At 39.2% G+C, this 19,380-nt stretch overlaps 1 protein-coding gene across 1 annotated transcript in view; it reads left to right on the plus strand.

Annotated features, from left to right (window-relative positions):
• Positions 1-19,128, plus strand: part of MRPL13 (mitochondrial ribosomal protein L13) — a 36,565-nt gene extending 17,437 nt beyond the window's left edge. Inside the window, exons 6-7 of the mRNA XM_062627098.1 lie at positions 296-417; positions 18,659-19,128. Coding sequence (XP_062483082.1) covers positions 296-417; positions 18,659-18,683 — 147 coding nt within the window. The 3' untranslated portion in view covers positions 18,684-19,128. The remainder of the gene's footprint in view (positions 1-295; positions 418-18,658) is intronic.
• Positions 19,129-19,380: the final 252 nt, after the last annotated feature.

Raw genomic sequence — 19,380 nt, forward strand, 5'->3', positions numbered from 1 at the left:
GTGATTTGGAGGTGAAGGGGGAGTGTTAGGAATAGCAAAACTCTTGTCATAAGAATGTAAATTCAGAAAAATCAAGCTGCTTTTTATTTATGTGTTTAAATGTAGCAGAAATGTTGGTGCTTTTGTCTTTATTAATTTCCCAGAATTATGACGTATAAGACATGCCTCTATTTACGTCAAAAACTTAGCATGAAGAATGCAGTAGTGTGGACAGATTTTGGTATGGATTTGAGGGGGAATTGGTGTTATTTTTTTAAAATAGGGAGATAGCTGAGACTGTTCTTACCTTCCTCAGGTTATTCCAGAAGATATAGAGAAGAATCTTCTACAAGAGATTCCTCAGCCACGTGTAGTCCCCAAGAGGTTAGATGAATATACACCAGAAGAAATTGCTGCATTTCCAAGGGTTTGGACTCCGTAAGTATCTCAGATTTTTTTAAAAGGGCACTTTGACTGAATATATACAATATAGGCTCTCACATTATCCTTAATTAAAAAAAAAGTAATGCTTTTTCTCTTTATGTTATCTTTTTGTCTTGAGAGACAGGAGATCATTAAAGCAAAGAATGCTCATATTAAAATGAGTGGTTGCTAAGGCTTTTGTATTTCTGGCCTTTCTTTTAATGAGAAAAGTTTTTCTTAAAAAACATGTTTTCAACTCTTTACTTCATCGAAGTGTGTTTAGTAAAAGATGAGTAAAACATTTCATTACTTTATTTGAGTTGTGCTCTATAATATGTAACTGTTAGCTATAGCCAAAGGAAACACCATGCAGCTCTGTGAGGGAATGACTCATTGTGAGGGGAGGTGAGGGACCCTTCAGATTTTCTCCAGAGAAAATGAAAGAATTCTGCTAAATTAGACCTTGGGGAGTGGATGTTTGGCAAGGACTATACCACATATTTATTTTGATAAATAGTTTTTTTTCCATGCGCAAAATCAGTTCCACAATAGTTGTGTGGCATATGAATGAGTATTTGCGGTTTGCTTTATACCACCACAGGCAGCATTGAGTCAACCCACTAGTGAAAATAATGTGTTACATTGTGGGTGTTTCCTGATTCGTACCAGTACAATTTCTCTTGTGTTCATTTTGAGAGTCCTGTTTAGATTCAGGATTTCATTACAATAGTTAACAGAGATTAATTTTGAAAGATTGCTCCTCTCTTGATTATGCTAATGAAATTTCAGAGGAAATGTAACAGACAGGGAGATGAGGAAAGGTGTGTATAAGCTAACCCCAGGACCAACTTGATGGTTATCTCCAGTTAGATTACTGGTACTTCTATTTTAATAGTAGCTTTTAAAAGGTTGTTTCTCTTTCTCCTATTAAAAAAAAAAAGTGTTCCTGTGCACTCACTCCTACACTAATACTATACACTAATCTTAAAAAATAGGCTTGGTATGAGTCTCAAATGATACATCATCCTGTTGAGTAGTTCCACTGAAGCACACATTAGCTGCACACAGAGAGAGGTCAGATGCTGAAGTGGTAGTAGTAACTTATTTCTCATGAGTCTGCTTTCTGCTTAAGATATGATCTCTGGGGTGTCTTGATAGGGTAATGATCACGGAATGGTTGAAGTGGGAAAGGACCTCTGGAGGTCGTCTGATCCAACCGCTTGGCTCAAGCAGGGCCATCTAGAGCTGGTTGCCTAGACTGTTAATATTTCCAAGGATGGACACTTTACAACCTTTCTGGGCAGCCTGTTCCACCGCTCAGTCGACCTCACAGTAAAAAATGTGTTTTCTGATGTTCAGGTGGTTCCTCTTGTGTTTCACTAAGTCTTGTTCAAATCATAGGAATTCGAAGTGCCAGAACTGAATACCTCCTATTTTCATGGGTCAATTTAAAGGGTTCAGCAGAGATTTTCATGTCCAGCTGATTGAAGAGCACTATTAGAGAATGATCTGCAGTGAGTACATGGTTTTAGAGTTGTAGCTAATCATGACTAGATAGTAGCAAGCCTGTACAGTACAAAAAAAATCATTGTACAACAGCTAAACCAGTAACCCTTTTTTAAGAAAGCCTTTAACAAAGAGAGTATTTTTAAATGGTCTGTCCATGGAAAGAGAAACCAGGTAATTTTCAGTGCATGGCCAAAACTGTTGGTATACCTTTGAAAGGGGCCTGATGCTTTTTGCTTTGGTCAGATTAATATTAAAGGGGGAGGTAGGGGTTGTTTTGTTGGGCTTTTTTAAAGTAAATTAAACATTTTAAATTACGTCATGTATTTTCTCTGCATCATAAGGCACATGCAAATAAGGGCCTTCACCCTTTGTAGGCAGTGGGGATCAGGCAGCAGAGGTATCTGAACAAGAGATGTAATTTATCCAGAAGAAAACTGGTAATAAGATAAAGTAAATGAACACTTGAATAGAACATTCTTGCAATTCAGAAGCAGAGCTCATAATTCCTTTCATGGACCAGCAGCTCTCACTGCTTAAGCCAGACCAATACAAAGAAATCCCAGTAATGCATATAGGACAAATGTCTGTATCCATTTCACATATATTTATAGGATCTGTATTGCTTTGAGGGGAAAACTGGAGTAATGTTCCATTGTTCTCTTACATGTTTAATTGAAACCAAAGTAATTTTTTAGTGAAAGTTCTTACTCTTGGTGGGCTTTTGCTTGCAAATCCTTGTAAAAACAGGAAAAAGTTAGCCTGTGACATTTATCTAGTCCTAAGTGAGAAAGCCTGTGTAGAACTCTATATTTATGCATAGTGTCAGTTTTTCTTTGCACATCTACACACAAAGTAGTCAGGTTTTCGCTGCATGTCAGAGAGGGGATGGGACCTTTCATTTGTGGAATGTTTTTCCTCAGCTTTTAGTGATTGAACTTGGTGAAGGATGTGATGTCATGAGGATTGACTGTATCATATGACTACTAAAGATGCACACCCTTCTGATTTTTTCTTTTTGGATGTTTTCTCTGTCTTCTTGTCTCAGAACTATATAGGTTCTGAGTAGAAGTTTTAAGTGGATTCAAAAAAGGGAAGCGTGTGGCCATCAGTGGCTGTTAAATATGATTCTCCAGATGTGACTCGTGGCTCAGGAAGTTGCAAATGTTGTATATTTATCTTGTTTCTTCAGCTTTCTCTCTGTACATCTGCCACAGAGATGATAGAACTTTGATGGGCTCTAGAAGGGCAGATCTTTTAAATGCTGAAGGCAAAGAGCTGTGAAGCAAATACTGTATAGAATCATAGAACAGTTAGGGTTGGAAAGGACCTTAAGATCATCTAGTTCCAAACCCCCTGCCTTGGGCAGGGACACCTTACGCTAAATCATATCACCCAAGGCCTCGTCCAACCTGGCCTTGAACACCGCCAGGGATGGAGCATTCACAACCTCCCTGGGCAACCCATTCCAGTGCCTCACCACCCTAACAGGAAAGAATTTCCTCCTTATATCCAATCTAAACTTCCCCTGTTTAAGTTTTAACCCGTTACCCCTTGTCCTATCACTACAGTCTCTAATGAAGAGTCCATCTCCAAAATCCCTATAGTCCCCCTTCAGATACTGGAAGGCTGCTATGAGGTCTCCACGCAGCCTTCTCTTCTCCAGACTGAACAGCCCCAACTTGCTCAGCCTGTCTTCATACGTGGGGTGCTCCAGTCCCCTGATCATCCTTGTGGCCCTTCTCTGGACTTGTTCCAACAGTTCCATGTCCTTTTTATGCTGAGGACACCAGAACTGCACACAATACTCCAGGTGAGGTCTCACAAGAGCAGAGTAGAGGGGCAGGATCACCTCCTTTGACCTGCTGGTCATGCTCCTTTTGATGCAGCCCAGGATACAGTTGGCTTTCTGGGCTGCAAGCGCACACTGAAGCTGGCTCATGTTCGTTTTCTCATCAACCAACACCCCCAAGTCCTCCTCAGGGCTGCTCTGAATCTCTTCTCTGCCCAACCTGTAGCTGTGCCTGGGATTGCTCCGACCCAGGTGTAGGACCTTGCACTTGGCATGGTTAAACTTCATGAGGTTGGCATCAGCCTACCTCACAAGCGTGTCGAGGTCCCTCTGGATGGCATTTCTTCCCTCCAGGGTATCAACCAAACCACACAGCTTGGTGTCATCAGCAAACTTGCTGAGGGCGCACTCAATCCCACTGTCCATGTTGTCAGCGATGAAGATGTTGAACAAGACCGGTCCCAACACTGGTCCCTGAGGGACACCACTCGTTACTGGTCTCCAGCCGGACATTGAGCCATTGACCACAACTCTTTGTGTGCAGCCATCCAGCCAGTTCTTTATCCACCGAGTGGTCCATCCATCAAATTGATGTCTCTCCAATTTAGAGACAAGGATGTCATGTGGGACAGTGTCGAATGGTTTACACAAGTCCAGGTAGATGACATCAGCTGCTCTACCCCTGTCCATCAGTTCCATAGCCCCATCATAGAAGGCCACCAAATTGGTCAGGCTGATTTCCCCTTAGTGAAGCCATGCTGGCTGTCACCAAGCACCTTGTTGTTTTTCATGTGCCTTAGCATGCCTTCCAGGAGAGTCTGCTCCAAGATTTTGCCAGGCTCAGAGGTGAGACTGACTGGTCTGTAATTCCCCGGGTCATCCATTTTCCACTTCTTGAAAATGGGGGTTATATTTCCCTTTTTCCAGTCATCGGGAACTTCACCTGACTGCCATGATTTCTCAAATATGATGGCCAGCGGCTTCGCAACTTCATTTGCCAGCTCCTTCAGGACCCGCGGATGGATTTCATCAGGACCCACAGACTTGTGCACATTCAGATTTTTGAGATGGTCTCGAACCAGTTCCTCTCCTACAGTGGGTGCAAGGTCTTCATTCTCACAGTCCCTGCATCTGCCTTCCAAGTCTTGGGTGGTTTGGTCAGAGCCTTTGCCAGTGAAGACTGAGGCAAAGAAGTCATTCAGAACCTCAGCCTTCTCCAAATCCTGTGTAGCCAGTTCTCCTGAGAGCTTCGTGAGGGGGCCTACATTCTCCCTAGTCTGTTTTTTATTTGCTATGTACCTGTAGAATCCCTTCCTGTTATCTTTAATACCTCTAGCTAGGTTTAATTCTATGATCACCAGTCTTCCAGATGATCAGCATTGATTTGTGCTCTTCTTCTCATTTTCAATATGTAGAATTTAATGTGGATTTCAGTAGGAAAAAATTAAATATCACATAGAGAACACCTAAATGTGTGAGTGGAATATGGGGAACACCTAAAAGTGTGTTCTGCGCGCTCAAAAAAAAGCAGTATCTCGGCTCTCCTTTCTGATAGTGCTTACTTGATGTGGGTTGACTTAGGCCTGCGTGCTAAAATATGGGAAGGGCACTGACAGCATTTTGGAAATGACTTGGGGTTTGTTGTATTTCTTCTATATTCTCATGAGTATGTGTAATATTTTCAAAAGTTTATTAAAAAATCAGTTGTATTTAGATGATCATAGATGATACTAAAATAGTCTCTGCATCAGTTCTTTGTAATCTGCGGCACCCCAGTATTACACTCTCTGTTGAAAGGAAACAAAGTCCAGTAATGCTTTAGGCCTTCTACAGAGTAGAAATAGGTAGATTGGTTTTGGCTTTTTCTAAGCTATGTCAGTTACACAAATTGCTATGTTTGATTTTATCCTCACTACTGAATGGAGTTGCAGATGCTGAGATCTCCTCATTCCTATGAGATCTCATTGGATTAGCCCTGGAGAAACTTTAGACTTTGCACCAATGATCAGAATTCTGTGATATGTTAGATCAAAGCTGATAAGCCTCTCATGCGCTATGCTATATTATACTCTCATATAATTGTCTTTAGTACTAATACTAATAAAGATTCTGACACAGTAATTGTTTGAATTGGAAGCTGGGACTTAGCTTTAACTAATTGGGAGTGTCCCTTTTTTCAAAGGAAATGGTGTTATGCTGTCAGAGCTTTTGAAATACTTCTCTTTGTCCGCACACACTGCCAAAGTTTTGCTTGACTTCACCTCCTCAGCACTGAGTCGCCTTAATTGTGTTGACATGTAGGAGTGTGTGGCAGAAGACAAGTAAACTTGATGCCATCTAATTCCGTCACTGCTGTCAAACTAAGTTTCCTAATACCTTCATGTCAGCATTGAGAAGACTGCTTGAGTATGTTGATCCTTGGGGGAAATCTGCAAGTAAGAACACTTTTGAAGCTAGATTTGACGTTAGAATTCCCCTCCCATCATTTCTTGGAACCATTTCCTCTGGAGGAATTCAAAGCACAGAGAAAATATGCATTCACCTTTTTATATTTCTTTCCTCTGCTGCCTAGTCCAGATTGATTTTTGGCGCTATTTGTATATAGCCTTTTTTACTGCATACCAGTTATAGAGGCTAGTTAGAGCCACTTTTAAAGGCAGAAGAACATATTACCATACCTTTGCTGTGTTGGACTATAGTCCTACCATCTTTTCTGCTCTCAGGAACTGTTAAGTCCTAGCAGAGGGATCAGGAATGGAGGTTGGTTATCTACCATCTTCACTAGCCGCAGGGTTTGTTGCTGTTGTAATTTCAGCTTCTTGTCCTGGCCTGCAACCAGACCATTGTGGCTGTGAAGTACTAGTGTCAGATAAGTTTTTCTTTAACCTTCAGCTCACTTCTCTGGCAGTTTTGACGTTGGGAAGAGTTTCCAATTTGAATCAATGGGAAAAATATTAATGCTTTTCTTGACTGGGGTAATAAATGTATTGTGATTCTCTATCACTAAAAGTGCCATGTGGGGAAGGGATTAATTGTGAAATAAAAGATACAGAATTGAGCAAATTTGGCAAAATAACTTTCTGATGTGGTAAATTAAAACTCCAAAGTCTGTTAAAGGGGTCTTAAAGTGAATGGTAGTGGTCGCTGTTCTGATTAAAGTGCCAGCTAAAATGTCTGAGAAGAAACAGCTTTGCTTCAAAGGCACTAATAGGAAGGCTATATGAATATCCAACTGTAATAGACTGTGTTCTGAGCTTTTTCAGTGTGTGTGAGCCCATGGAAGAAGTAGTGTTTGCATTATTCCTTTGAAAGACTGTAAAAATAACAAAGATTTAAATATTTACGTGTTCTTTAATGATGTCAGCTTTTTAGAGGCATATAGCAAAAATGTTCTCTTAAAAATGAGCCCCAAAAGGGACAAAATGCTAATAGCTTTGTTCAACAGAGCTGAGAGAAGTCAGTTAAAATGACGTTGTATAAATCTGATATTCCTTATAATTTGAGGTGTAGCAAAAAAAGCCAATTACCTGACACCAAAATTGTTTTAGAAGAGGAACTGTAAAGGCTACATGAGTTGTTACTCAGAAATCCAGATATTGCAGGAAAACATCTGTATCTCAGAACACAAAACTGGCTTTCTGTTTGGGTTTCTCGTCATCTTACTCTTTTCCAGCTGGCAGAGGGGTTGTGGAATGTCCAGCCTTGGAGATGCTCAGTACTTAACTGCACGACTACCTGAGCAACCTGATGTAATACTGAAATTAGTCCCATTTTGAGTGTGGTCCCTTCTGATGCAAATTATTCTCTGGTTCTTAATGTACGATGAAAGTGAAAAAATGTAAATATTAAACTAGATCAATATTTTAATAAAGGGCATTTAAAACCCCCAGTGCATATGTTGCTAGTAGGGTTAGTCCTGTTTGGCTTTCCTTGGGCTATTGTTTGCTATGCTGTCCTAGGTCTTGGAAGTCTGGGTAAGAGCACATAGTACTAAAATAAGTAGCCTTTTCTTGTCCTCTGTGTGCTGCATTCAGGGTATAAAAGGCCTGTGTGTTTACTGTTGTGTACTTTGGTTTGTGAGCTTCTGCAGAACCCATAGATAGCCTCCAAGCAGTAAGAGCAGTCCCTACAATAAATCAGAAAATGAAAGATGCAGGGAAACTATAAACGCTTATTTGTTTAATTTTCCTTTTCTTCAGATGGTTTTAATAAGTCTTTCTGCCTTACATGACTTGATTTTAGTTAGTCTTTATCTTCCATGGAATTCTGAGCTTGGAATTCTGTTTAACAAAGAGTTAGAGGTTCAAAAGGGAATTAAATTCCTCTGAAAGTGATTTTAAAAAAAGGAGTTAGAGGGAGACACTCTTGTGGCACATCTTTCTATGAAAAAGAAGTAATGTAGTTGATACTAGCCCTTTTACAAAGCTTTGTCCTTTAATGGAAAAAAATCAAAAGCATATTTGGTTAAAGGTATGCAAGGCTATAGAGGTAAACACAATTACAACAAGAAAATTAATCTTTTAAAATTTTACATTAAAACTTGCACTCTCCCTGTATATAAAATAAGACAGGTAATAGGGCATGAATATAAAGTAGTGAATTTATATGAGAAGTTACTAGTATTAGGAGGAAAAAGAGCCTTTTTCTCTATAATCTGAAGTAATAATGTAAGTAGTTTTCATTTGGAATGTGAAGAGAACATGTTCAGTGCTGCTAATGATCTTGTTGGACTGTCTGCCTATATTTTTGTGTCAAAATGTCTTGCTACAGATGCTTTTTTCAAGGCTGTTTTGCTGGTAATTGGAGCCTGACACACCATGGACAAATATACAATATCCAAGTGGAAATGGTTTTTAAGGAAAGCCCAGGTCTGGTGTGGAAAACCTAGCAAATGGTTTGTTTTCCAGAGTGGAGAGCCTTCCTGTCACCCCTCCTTCCACCACAGTAGAGTTCGTGATAGGACGTCAAGATCCTGCTCCATGAAATCAGAGAATTAAATGCCGGAATGTTTCCAGTGAGAGTGGTTTTCTTTGGGCATTCTTTCCTTTTACCCCTAACTGGGAGCAATTGACTTCCCAGGTTGTGCAGAGCTTCTCTCTTAGATCCTTGATGGAGAGGTCTGAAATGAGTGTGGTGGAAAACCATGTAGATACAGGAAAGTTAAATTATGTCTTTTCCAGACACATTAAGAGGGGGGAAAAAGATCAAAAACTAGTTCCTTTGACAGAGTTTGATTTCATAGCTTCTTACCATGAATGAAACCATTATTTCAAGTGTGTTTGAAGTTTCAGATTGAATGTCTTTTAAATGAGTTTTAAACAGAAGTCATCACAGAATTCGCCAGTCACGTATGACTAAGCAAACAATACTGTTCCATAAAAGCAAGGGTACGTCAGACTCGTGTAAATTTTCCTGTTATATACCGTTTTAAAGTTGTTTAACTGTCTGGGTATATATATATATATATATATTTGTGGTTTTAGACTTTTTTAAAGGCAGGAAATTGTTTTTGAAGAAGTATTTAAATAAGAATGTTACCAAATATATAGAACAGCCAGTCTGTGTTGTTCGAGTTAGATGGATGCATTCCTGAGAGTTTCCCTGAAGAAAGCAGAGCCGTCTGATTTCCAGGAGTACCCTAGGGCTGGTGCTGGTTGTGCATACTGAGTGGCTGTTCCACTGCCAGCCTTCATAGGAACTCTCCTCAGGCCAGACAGCCTCTTACTTGTCCTTCAGGGAAAAAAAGCCCTTGAACACTTTTGATGGTTTTAAAACTTGATGTATTGTAAATGCTGAAATTTGGTTTAAGAAAACCAAACACCTTTTTAATATTTTTTTTTTCTGAGTAACTTGCTTGATTTCTGGCACCCATCTGTACATCCTGCTTGAAGCAGGGGGTTGCAGAGCCTAGTCTGAAGCCGTAATTCAGTTTCAGCTGAGCACCATGGGCTGGACCTGATCCTAGTATTGACACTTCATGTCCCCTCCCTGGCATGGGACACAGATTCTTGGTAGTTCACCAGCAATGCTGAGTGGCTTTGAAAGCAGAGAATCACAGTGTTGCCACAAAGTGTATAGGTGATGAAACACAAGCATGTTGGACACCTGTGAACTGCAGATGGCTCTGATAATCCTCATACACATCCTGTGCTAATGTTAACTCCCAGTTCTTCCCTAGCTTTTTGTTCCTTAAAGCTAGCCCTGCCAGCATCTGGCAACCTGAAGCTAATGTTCCTAGCAAGCAAATTTGTAGGTGCTGGTAAACAAAGTCTTTGGGATTAAGATACCCTCTCAGCCGCAGTTGCCCTTTCTGCTTGTTATTTTGTCTTGCACAATTCTAATATTTCTAGTGTAAGTTTCTATTCTTGGTTACCCAAATTAGTTCTGGGATATAGTAGGTAACCGAGCTGAAGAAGATGCCAGAGAGATACTGGTTATGGGGCTGAAATGATGTTATGAACAGTACTTCTATCTATAATTGCAAGATGCTGGCAGGTGTTTTCTTTAGTTAAGTTTTTTTTGTCTGTTAATTTCTTCAGATAAAATTGTAGGAGTAGTTAACTCCAGCTATATGGAGACTCTCAGAAAGAAAACCATAAAGATCTTCTCTGCAAATGTTGAGGTCTTGAGCTATTTTTCTAAGGACCATCTTAAGTTCATTCAGAAGCTCTTAAAAATTCTGCACTGAAATAAGCATGTTTCTTCAGCCTTTTTCTTAGTTCCTGCTTAGCTGCAGAGTGTGTGAGTGCAACTTTTGGGGGTTTGGTTTTATTTGTATCATGCCTTATGTGGCAGTGTTTGGTTCTTTTCTTGGGTTATGGGGTGTTTCTGTAATAGGAATAAGTACTGCCCTTCCAACTTGAATGCTTATCCTTCCCAAATCCAAGCTGCCATGTGTCAGTGTTGAGAGAAGTGGCCAACACAAACTTCTGTGAAAAACTGGAGCCAGTCTTACTTTTTCCCAAAAACAAACTGTATAAACCAGGAGAAAACTGTCCTGCCCCTGCAGCCAGTTCTGTTCCAGTGTACTCTTCGAGGAATCCCTCTAGAAGTTCATTTTCTCTGGCTTTTTAGGTTCTTGGTAGGAATTCCTGTAACTGTCTGGAGATCATTAACCCTCACTAAAATCTGGGAATTATCACTGGTAACTTTATAGTAAGGGCATAAAATATATCAGGATTCTGTGTAGCATTTTTCTTAACAGGAGACTTGAAGATAGTTAAGTCTCACATTTCAGGCTACCAGAGCTTAATCTAAACTCCCGTGGACAAGAAGCCACATAGATACTTGAGAAGAAAATTGCTCTTTACATTAGGTATGAACGTTAATCTAGGAGGGTCAGTAGCTTAATCACCTTAAAAACCTGACACATTCATGTTTAGATTGTTTAGCCTATTACAGTGAATTACTGGCTTTTCTCTAGCATGCATGAAACACACCAATGCTATTGATTCTCATATCCTTTACCTGAGGGCAGCTTAGGTTGTATCTAAAACCAGAGTTGAAGGTGAGAGATTTAATAAAAGGGGAACTGGGCGCTTTCACCTCAGCTGTCTGAAGAGGCTCTCAAAAAGAAAGTTCCAAAGCTACTTTCTCCTTCTGCTAAAATTTGTTGATCTCATATGCAAGAATAGAAACTAAATTAGTGGTAATTTGACAAGCAATATGAGAATGGCTGTATACATACTGTTGAACTACTTGCACAGATGAAATTAGAATTAATTTTTAATTGCTCTTTATGAATGTCTAGATTTGTTTTTTTGACTTTTGGTGCTGACAGTAAGTCTGGAAAGGATTTCACCATTCCTTTACCCAGTTCTCTGTTTATTTGAAGAATAACGTCATTCCTTGGACAAAGCCAAGTGTACAGTGCTGTTATTGCTACAGTCCTACAGGTTTTAGCAGAATATATCACTTAAAGAAAAAACTTTCATTTGCAGAAATTCTCACTGAGATGAAATTTGCATGAACATTTCATTGGTTTAACGTGAATAATTTTCCAGACAGAATTCATATAATCCAGGTCAAAATCTAGGATTGACAGGAATTTTTAAACAGCTTAGTTCAGTTTTACTTAATATGTTTTTAGATAAGCTGGTGTTGTAGCCAATTTAATTTAAAGTGTAATAAGCCATTCTTAATTTCACAAATGTACCTAAATTATTGTTAGCATCTGTTTGGATGACTTGATTTATAGACATGTTTTAAAAATTAAAATAAGTGCTAGCTTTATGTAGAAAAATATCCAAGCTACAGTCAAGGACCACAAAAGATTCATCTTAAGCTTTGTGTGCACAAGAAAGGGTTAGTCACTCTAGCTCTTCTGGCATAACAGTATCAGTGAAGGCACCTTTTCTTGCTCTGTTTTGTTACTACATGCAGCTCCTGTTACTGTGGTTTATTCTTCAAGTCAAATAAGTTATACATGTAGAAGTGCTCTTTAGCCAAGATGATGGTCTGCATGAGAACTACACCAATATGGAAAAGATTCTTTTGTCCCCAAGCAGAGCAAGAAGTTCATGGCTAAGAATAGGCCAAGTGGTTATTGGGAATTTAATACCTAGTTTAAATATCATTAGCTGTTTCACAAATGATTTTACCAGAGGCATAGAGCTACCCTGGGATAGTAGGTACATCTTGAGTAGAAAAATTTTTTAACTCCCGCCTCCTAGCTCCAAACTCTTGTTGATATTTGAGTGTAACCACAGAATTTGGTTTTACAGAGAATGATAGCCATGTCTGATCCTTGGGGGTTTATTTACTGGTGTGATTAGTCAAACAGATGAAATGCGTTCAGAAATCCCCTTTAGCTATGGTGCACTTAACCTACTAGCTGTTGACTTTGGCACAGCGTGCTAAGTATACCTGAAAAATAGACATATTCCTCTTGTGTTTACAGTAAATTCCGGCTCTGTGTTGAAGTCTGTCTTTCAAGTTTGTCTATAAAAATGAATCTTCAGATACTTAAAATTTTATAGTTGTATTCATAAATTAACCTTAAAAAGTATGCCAGACAGACCACAAATTTCAGGCTATTTGTATTGTGTAACAGTTTTATGTAAGATATATCTTGAAGCTTTTGTTATTAAGAAGAGGTTAAAAACTTGTATTTCCATTAATAAGCGGACATGAAAGATGAGACATGGATTTATACTGTGTAAGCAGCCGACTGTCATCAGTTAGCAATAATCCCACATTCCTGTGATTCTGATTCCTATAAATATAAAGAGCATTACAGTAGTACAGACCCAGTGCTACCTCAGAGTAATTGGACCAAAGAGTAGCAGAGGGCTAGATACTAAGTGGTGTGATCAGTCCACAAAATCTTTTCACTAATCAGTCTTCCCTGATCTGTCATCTTCTGTAACAAATCTTGTTTATAATGCTCCTAAAAGACACATTTATGAGCCACTGGAAGTCATTGGTGAACTACTTAACAAATTTGGGGTAGTTTAGAAGTACTTCAGCACCAATTAAAATACATTTCTCTCTGTATTCTAGCTTTTCAGCCAAGTTTGGAGAGATTTTTATCCCTGTTGTTACTTAGAATTCTTGAAATCTGTGTAGGAACATCATGCAGAGCTTCTGTAAAACTCCACAGTCATCCTGAAGACACTCATTCAGCTGCTTGGGGATCTCTACACTGTTCTGCAGGAAACAGGGGAAGAAAGGTGACAAAAAGCCACTGGAAAAAAAAACATCATAAAGCCACAGACCTAAAATTCTCTGACATGAGATACTCTTAAAACATTTTGTAACGCTGAATTAAGACTTTTTTGATGGATAAGCCACAACAGTGGGTATCCTACCAGACAAGAAATTTTTCAAGTAACAGGGAGCATTGTACAGGCTGTGAATGGACAAGACGGATGTGCCTTTCTTACAGGGTGGTTATTAATTTTTATGGGGTTTTAATGTCTATGCAGGTTTTTTTTTTCTTAGTCATGGATGCAGTGAAATCTTCACGGAATTCTAAGCCTATCCTTTTCAACTTTTGCCCTTGTACCAGTGCTTTCATCTCAGTTTATTAGTGTGCAGTGTTAGTTGGCCTTAAGGCACTGACCTTTTACAGTGCTGATGCAGTCAGTCCCTTCTGAGCACTCATTGTTATTGTGGTGAGATTGCAGAAGGTACAGGGAACTCTGGCTCCCTGGGTCATGTTCTCCAATGGTGAGATAATTGCCCGCAGGTGAAGAGAAAAATGCCATTTGAGATCTTCAAAGCCTCCAAACCAGGTGTGCATTGCTGAGTCAAGAGCAGGTATTGACAGGTCACTTCTGCAGCATTGGTGGTATTATTCCTTAGCAGAGGCAGCTTTGAAACCATTAGTTACCAGTCATGAATACAGTCTTGTGAGCATACAAATGACTGTAGTAACTCCATAAAATTTGACTTTGTATAATTTCTTTTGAAGCGCCTTGAACAATGCAACATAACAAAACTATTACAAGTCTTTATGGAAAGATGACTGTCCAGGTTTTTTGAGCTTGAAAGATGAGGTCATGTTATCAAATGCTATTCTACCAGCAGCATGTGTTTGAAAAAACTAGGATTGTGTGTGACTTCTTTTGGAAGAAGGAAGAGCAACATCTATTCTAAATTACATCATAGCTAGTCCCAATGCATTTAGAAGTTCTGAAAGAACCAGAATAATTTGGATTAAAATATGTCATTTTGAAGAAGTATTCTGATTTATTAACAAATTATGGATTTTTAAGGGATTGTCTGAAAATCAAAATGCTGCAAAGGATTATAAATTAACTTCTCTACTTATAAAATAGTGTCAAGTTTACCCTAGAGCCTTAACCTTATTTCTTTGAGGTAATGCTGTTTTTCATCTGCGTGCTGTAGGGGCTGTATTACAAGATGTTCTCTCACATGAGAAATAAGGCAGTGAAGTTGGCCTATATGTTTTTTTTAATCAAGATATTGCAGTGTAATGCAGATTGGTGATGCTTAGATTTGGCCTACACAGAGTAACACCTCCCCCTTTGCCCCCTTATTTTTTTTTCTGAGGCTGTTTTACCTCCACAAAACATTGCTAGGGAAAGAGAAACATCTTTGTTGGAATGTGCTGACAAGAATTTAATAAAGATGTAACTGTGCAGCAAGTCTGTTCAGAGTTGATGGAAATAAATATTCACTCCAGGAGTTGAAAATTGAACATTTAACTTCTGGAAAGGTTCTCTGTTCTGTCTACTTGACAGGAAAAATACCCTAGGAAGAGCACGTTTCACATCATATTGGAAAAGAATACTGAATATTGGGGAGGGGAAGGGTCCCATCGTAGTTGCAACTATCTAAGTAGGTGTTTTTGTACTGTTAGTTTCTGTTTGCCATCTGAGATACGCAGAGGCTGAGGTCATAGCTTCATGAGCATTTCTTCTGGCAAAAAGGCTGCTTTTCAAGTGTCATCCATCACTTTTCTTGCCTTTCCATTCTGCTTTTGTAGCAAGAGAATAAAGAGCATCAGGGAAATGACCTAGATTAAAGATAACCTTGTTTTATACAGCTGCAAAAAGTGGTGTACGTTAGTCGGTGGTTGGTTGTTAGGGAAACACAAGTATGGTCACTAAACTTCAGTATTAATTTAGTGCAGGTAGTTTAAGCTTCATTTGGTATAAATAAAATGGATCTTTATTTAAAATACACAGGGGAAGCCGTGTCTGTCTTCAGTGACTTTAGGGATGACTTGAGGAGTCTCCTTAGACTAAAGCTTGCCATTGTGAATTCTGTCTTCAGTGTCTACGCAGCTACAGTTTTGTCTGAAAAGCAATGCTAATGGCATTATGCTGTTACTGATGCAGACCAGTTGGCTGGAGGTCATCTTGTCCAACTGCTCTGCTCAAGCAAGGCCTCTTAGAGCCACTTGTTCAGGATAGTTTCCAGACAGCTTTTGATTATCTGTAAGGATGGAGACTCCACAGCCTTTCTGGGCAGCTTTCTCCAGTGCTTGGTCACCTTCACAGTAAAAGTCTCAAAGGGAAACAAGTGTTTCCTGATATTCAGATGGTATGTCCTGCATTGCAGTTTGTGCCCATTGCCTCTGGTCCTCTCACTGGGCTCCACTGAAAAGAACCTGGCCCCATCTTCTCTGCACCCTCACTTCTTTGATGATATCCCCCTGAGCCTTTCCTTCTGCAGGCTGAACATTCACAGCTCTCTCGGCCAGTCCTCAGATATGAGGTCCTCAGTGCTAAAGTATTAAAGAGAGAGAAGCGCTGAGATGCATGGTGTAACTGGATGTTAATTTAATTTGCAGAGTATTTTGCCTAGTATTCATTGAACTGTGCCGTAATGCAGTTTATGTGCAGGATAAAATTTTAGTGGGATGCATTTTTTTTACATATTTTAATGGCAGACATCTGCTGCACAGAGCAAAGTTGAGTATTTTCAGTGAACCCATTATATTTTGCCTTTCAGCAGATTTCAGAGATGCAACTTCCCACTTTCTGCCACCTATTTCCCCTTGTCTTGGAGCCTGCTGTCAATATGCAGCTTTTTTTTTTTCCTCACAAATGTTACCTTTAATTAAAAAAAAAAAAAGAACCAGGTATGTGAAGTCCTGCCTTTGGGTGAATTTCTGAACCATCTCTTCTAGAAGATACTGTTTCCTTTGTTCCAAATGCATTAACTTGGTGCTTTGCTGGGGAAGGGCAAAAGTGCTGCATTGAAGAACACTCTTGCATGGATTTATGTCATTTATCAATGAACGCCCATTGGTGTTCACAAGTAACATAATTCTCTCTGAGTAGACAAGGTTTTTCGTGGGTTCATATTCTTTGTCTGACAAAATATTTATAACGCTTTTGCCAAAGGCAGTGTTTTTCAAGGCTTAGGTTTCCTAGTGTCAAGGACTCTAAAAGCAGAATCTGTGGCCTCGACAGGCAAGCACTAGTCAGCATAAAAGCCTACTGTGGCAGTAGAAAAGGCTTTAAAAACTTTTGTATTTGTTCACACAAGTGTTTTAGTGTAGAAAATCCTGCTTTTAAGCTTCATTAGCTTTGTAAAACTGTAAACTAAAAGTCCAGTGGTTTATGCATTTAACTTTTAAGGCAATGAGCATTAAGGTTGAAATGCAGATTACAAGCAAGAACAAAAAAGTAATTGGATTTTCACCCCAAAGTATTAACTGTGCAGCACTCCAGCCTAACCCAAGATTGAAGTTTTAAATGTGCCATTCAAATAGAAATGCAAAATCCTTTGAGCAATGTGCAAGACACCAAATAGGCCTATAAAAAAGAGTAATAACTATAAGCTCCAAGACAATGATGTCTTCACCATGCAGCATCTGTAAAATCTTTCAGCACAGGTCCACCTGTCTAGGATGGATGTGGTGATAAAACTTTTAAGTCTCTGCTGAGATTTTTTTAAACTCCAGCTCTCTTAACACACCACAGGCAATGTGATACAAGTATATATTCTGGTATGCAGGGGTGAGATCTGAGTAACAAAACATGGAATATGTGCGAGTACTGAAACCCAGGATTCTAGGAAACATGACTTGACTTCCCAGTGCCTATAAGCCATCAAATGTTGAGACTGCTCAGGTATTACTGCTTATAGCAATTCTTCCATGCACAAAAGATACAAATCCAAACGTTAATATAGAATTAAAATGGAAAACAGAGAGGCTTTACAATTCATTACAGTGGGACCACCCGCTCATCTTTATAGTTGTTATTTAAATTTCATATAATCATCAAATTTTATACAGTACACTTGAAATAGCACAGACTGAATTGCTTTCAATTGAGAACCTACAGGCTTGTACAAGAATTGCATGAATGACTTCATTGTCTGCTTTTAATTTGCATTTATGAACAAAATTAATGATAAAATTTACCACCATTGTAAATTTAGCTTGGTTTGCTATTAGCTGTTGTGAATTGCAGCTTTTCCTGTATTCCAGGCTGTTTTCATTTCACTTCACAGTAAATCTGCTGACCCTGTGTCCCATCACATGTTTCCAAAACCTTTGTTACTACATCTCTTGTTCAGTTCAATAGTGAGAGGCAGTTCACATGACCTGTTTTGGTTTGTGTATAAGAGAAGCAGTCAGAAGAGTCAGGAACGAAGGTCTGCTGTACTGATAACAGGTTGTGTTGTCGCAGGCAGCGTGAGTCAGGGGTGCAGCATGCTATGAGGAGCAGCCTGTTCATGCTGAGCACATGCAGGTTGTATCCTAAGCACGTCAGAAGCCATCACCCTGCACTATTTGGGTTTTTTTAAGCAGCTGGGCAGAGCCCTAACTTCTCTCCAGGACCTGTTAGGGATGTAGACTTGCATCTAGCCTTCAAACTTAGCATTCTTCTAAAACTCTTACCTAGTCTGAACCTCATGGTTTCAGGGAGAACGTGGCTTCTGCACTAGTAGATGTGTGTCAGGCAGAGTGAGTGACGTGATTGAAGAGGGGACTGTGAAGGATTACAAAGAGCAGCCAGTTGTCTGCATGTTTTTCACATTTGCCATCCAAGCAGAAAGGATTGCAGAAACTTTAAGATGCAAAGTAGGTTTTTGTTGAAATCATTGGTTTTAATTATTCCAGCAGTGTTGTGGTGTACTGTGCTTTTAACTTAAAACTTGCCATTTTATGCACAGGTTAGTCATTTATTAAAAGCAGAGAGAAATTAATACTGGTGTTTAAAATCCTTGTGAGACTGTGTTCAGTTAAAGATGCTTTGTGGTTTGTTTAGGAAAGCAGGAGTGGCTCGTAAGAAACACCTTGACCAACTAGCCCTGATGTCTGTAAATTCCTAGAGGTCTGAGCAAACTGATTTGTTCTGTCTTTTTTGTGCAATCCAAAAAATACTGTTATTCTTCTTTAGCACAAAACTTCAAGTACCAGGATAAGGAAATAAAAATACATGTGGCTGTTCTTGCATCCTTAAACCAAAGTCCCTGCAGTTCCAATACATTTCTTAAAGCATTTTTTTTGTTGTTGTTTTTTCTTTCCAGACCTGAAGATTTTCGATGGAAGTAACAACAGTGGAAGAAGCACCATCAGAAATGTCTCTTCTCCTTGAAAACCAGTTCTTCTACCATGGAAGCATCTGTGCATCTCTGTAAATCCTTCTGTACAGAATGTTTCTGATTAGCAAACTTTATTTGGAAAGATTATAAAAATTACTGTATTTGAAACAGTTAAGAATAGATGTTGTTAATGCCAGCTGTACTCTGGTGTGTAATTGGGAATTTGTTAATTACAATGGATTTAATAGTATTATGAAAGAATTGATACGTTTTTTATGAATATTGCACCTCATAGGAACAGTAAACTGTTTACTGAAGTTAAGTATCTCACACTAAAGATTGCAAAGCTTGAATTCCATGCAGTAAGAGCAGTTGTGGTTGCAGAGCTCCCATAAACGGCATACTGTCGGTAAATGATCTGATTTGCTTTTCTAGTAAAAGAGGTGATCACTCCATCCTTATACAGCTTGATGAACAGCAGAAGACCAGTCTCAGTTCAGAAAAAGGGAATTATTCACGTAGAACTCATTCTCTCTTTGTGGGATGTAAAAAACCCCAGTGGCTTGAGCCGTTTATTGCTTCTGTAATAGATTATGTGGTTCTCTGGAAGCCTCTTCTAGAATGCAGAGCGTATGCATCAGATAAATTCATGGTGAGGTGTTGGTACATGCATGTCTATGCAGGCCTGCAGTGTCCTTATCTTTTTA

Source organism: Pezoporus occidentalis, unplaced genomic scaffold, assembly GCF_034315485.1.
Source record: "Pezoporus occidentalis ecotype Australia unplaced genomic scaffold, CSIRO_AGI_Poc_V1 ctg3, whole genome shotgun sequence".
NCBI lineage: Eukaryota > Metazoa > Chordata > Aves > Psittaciformes > Psittacidae > Pezoporus > Pezoporus occidentalis.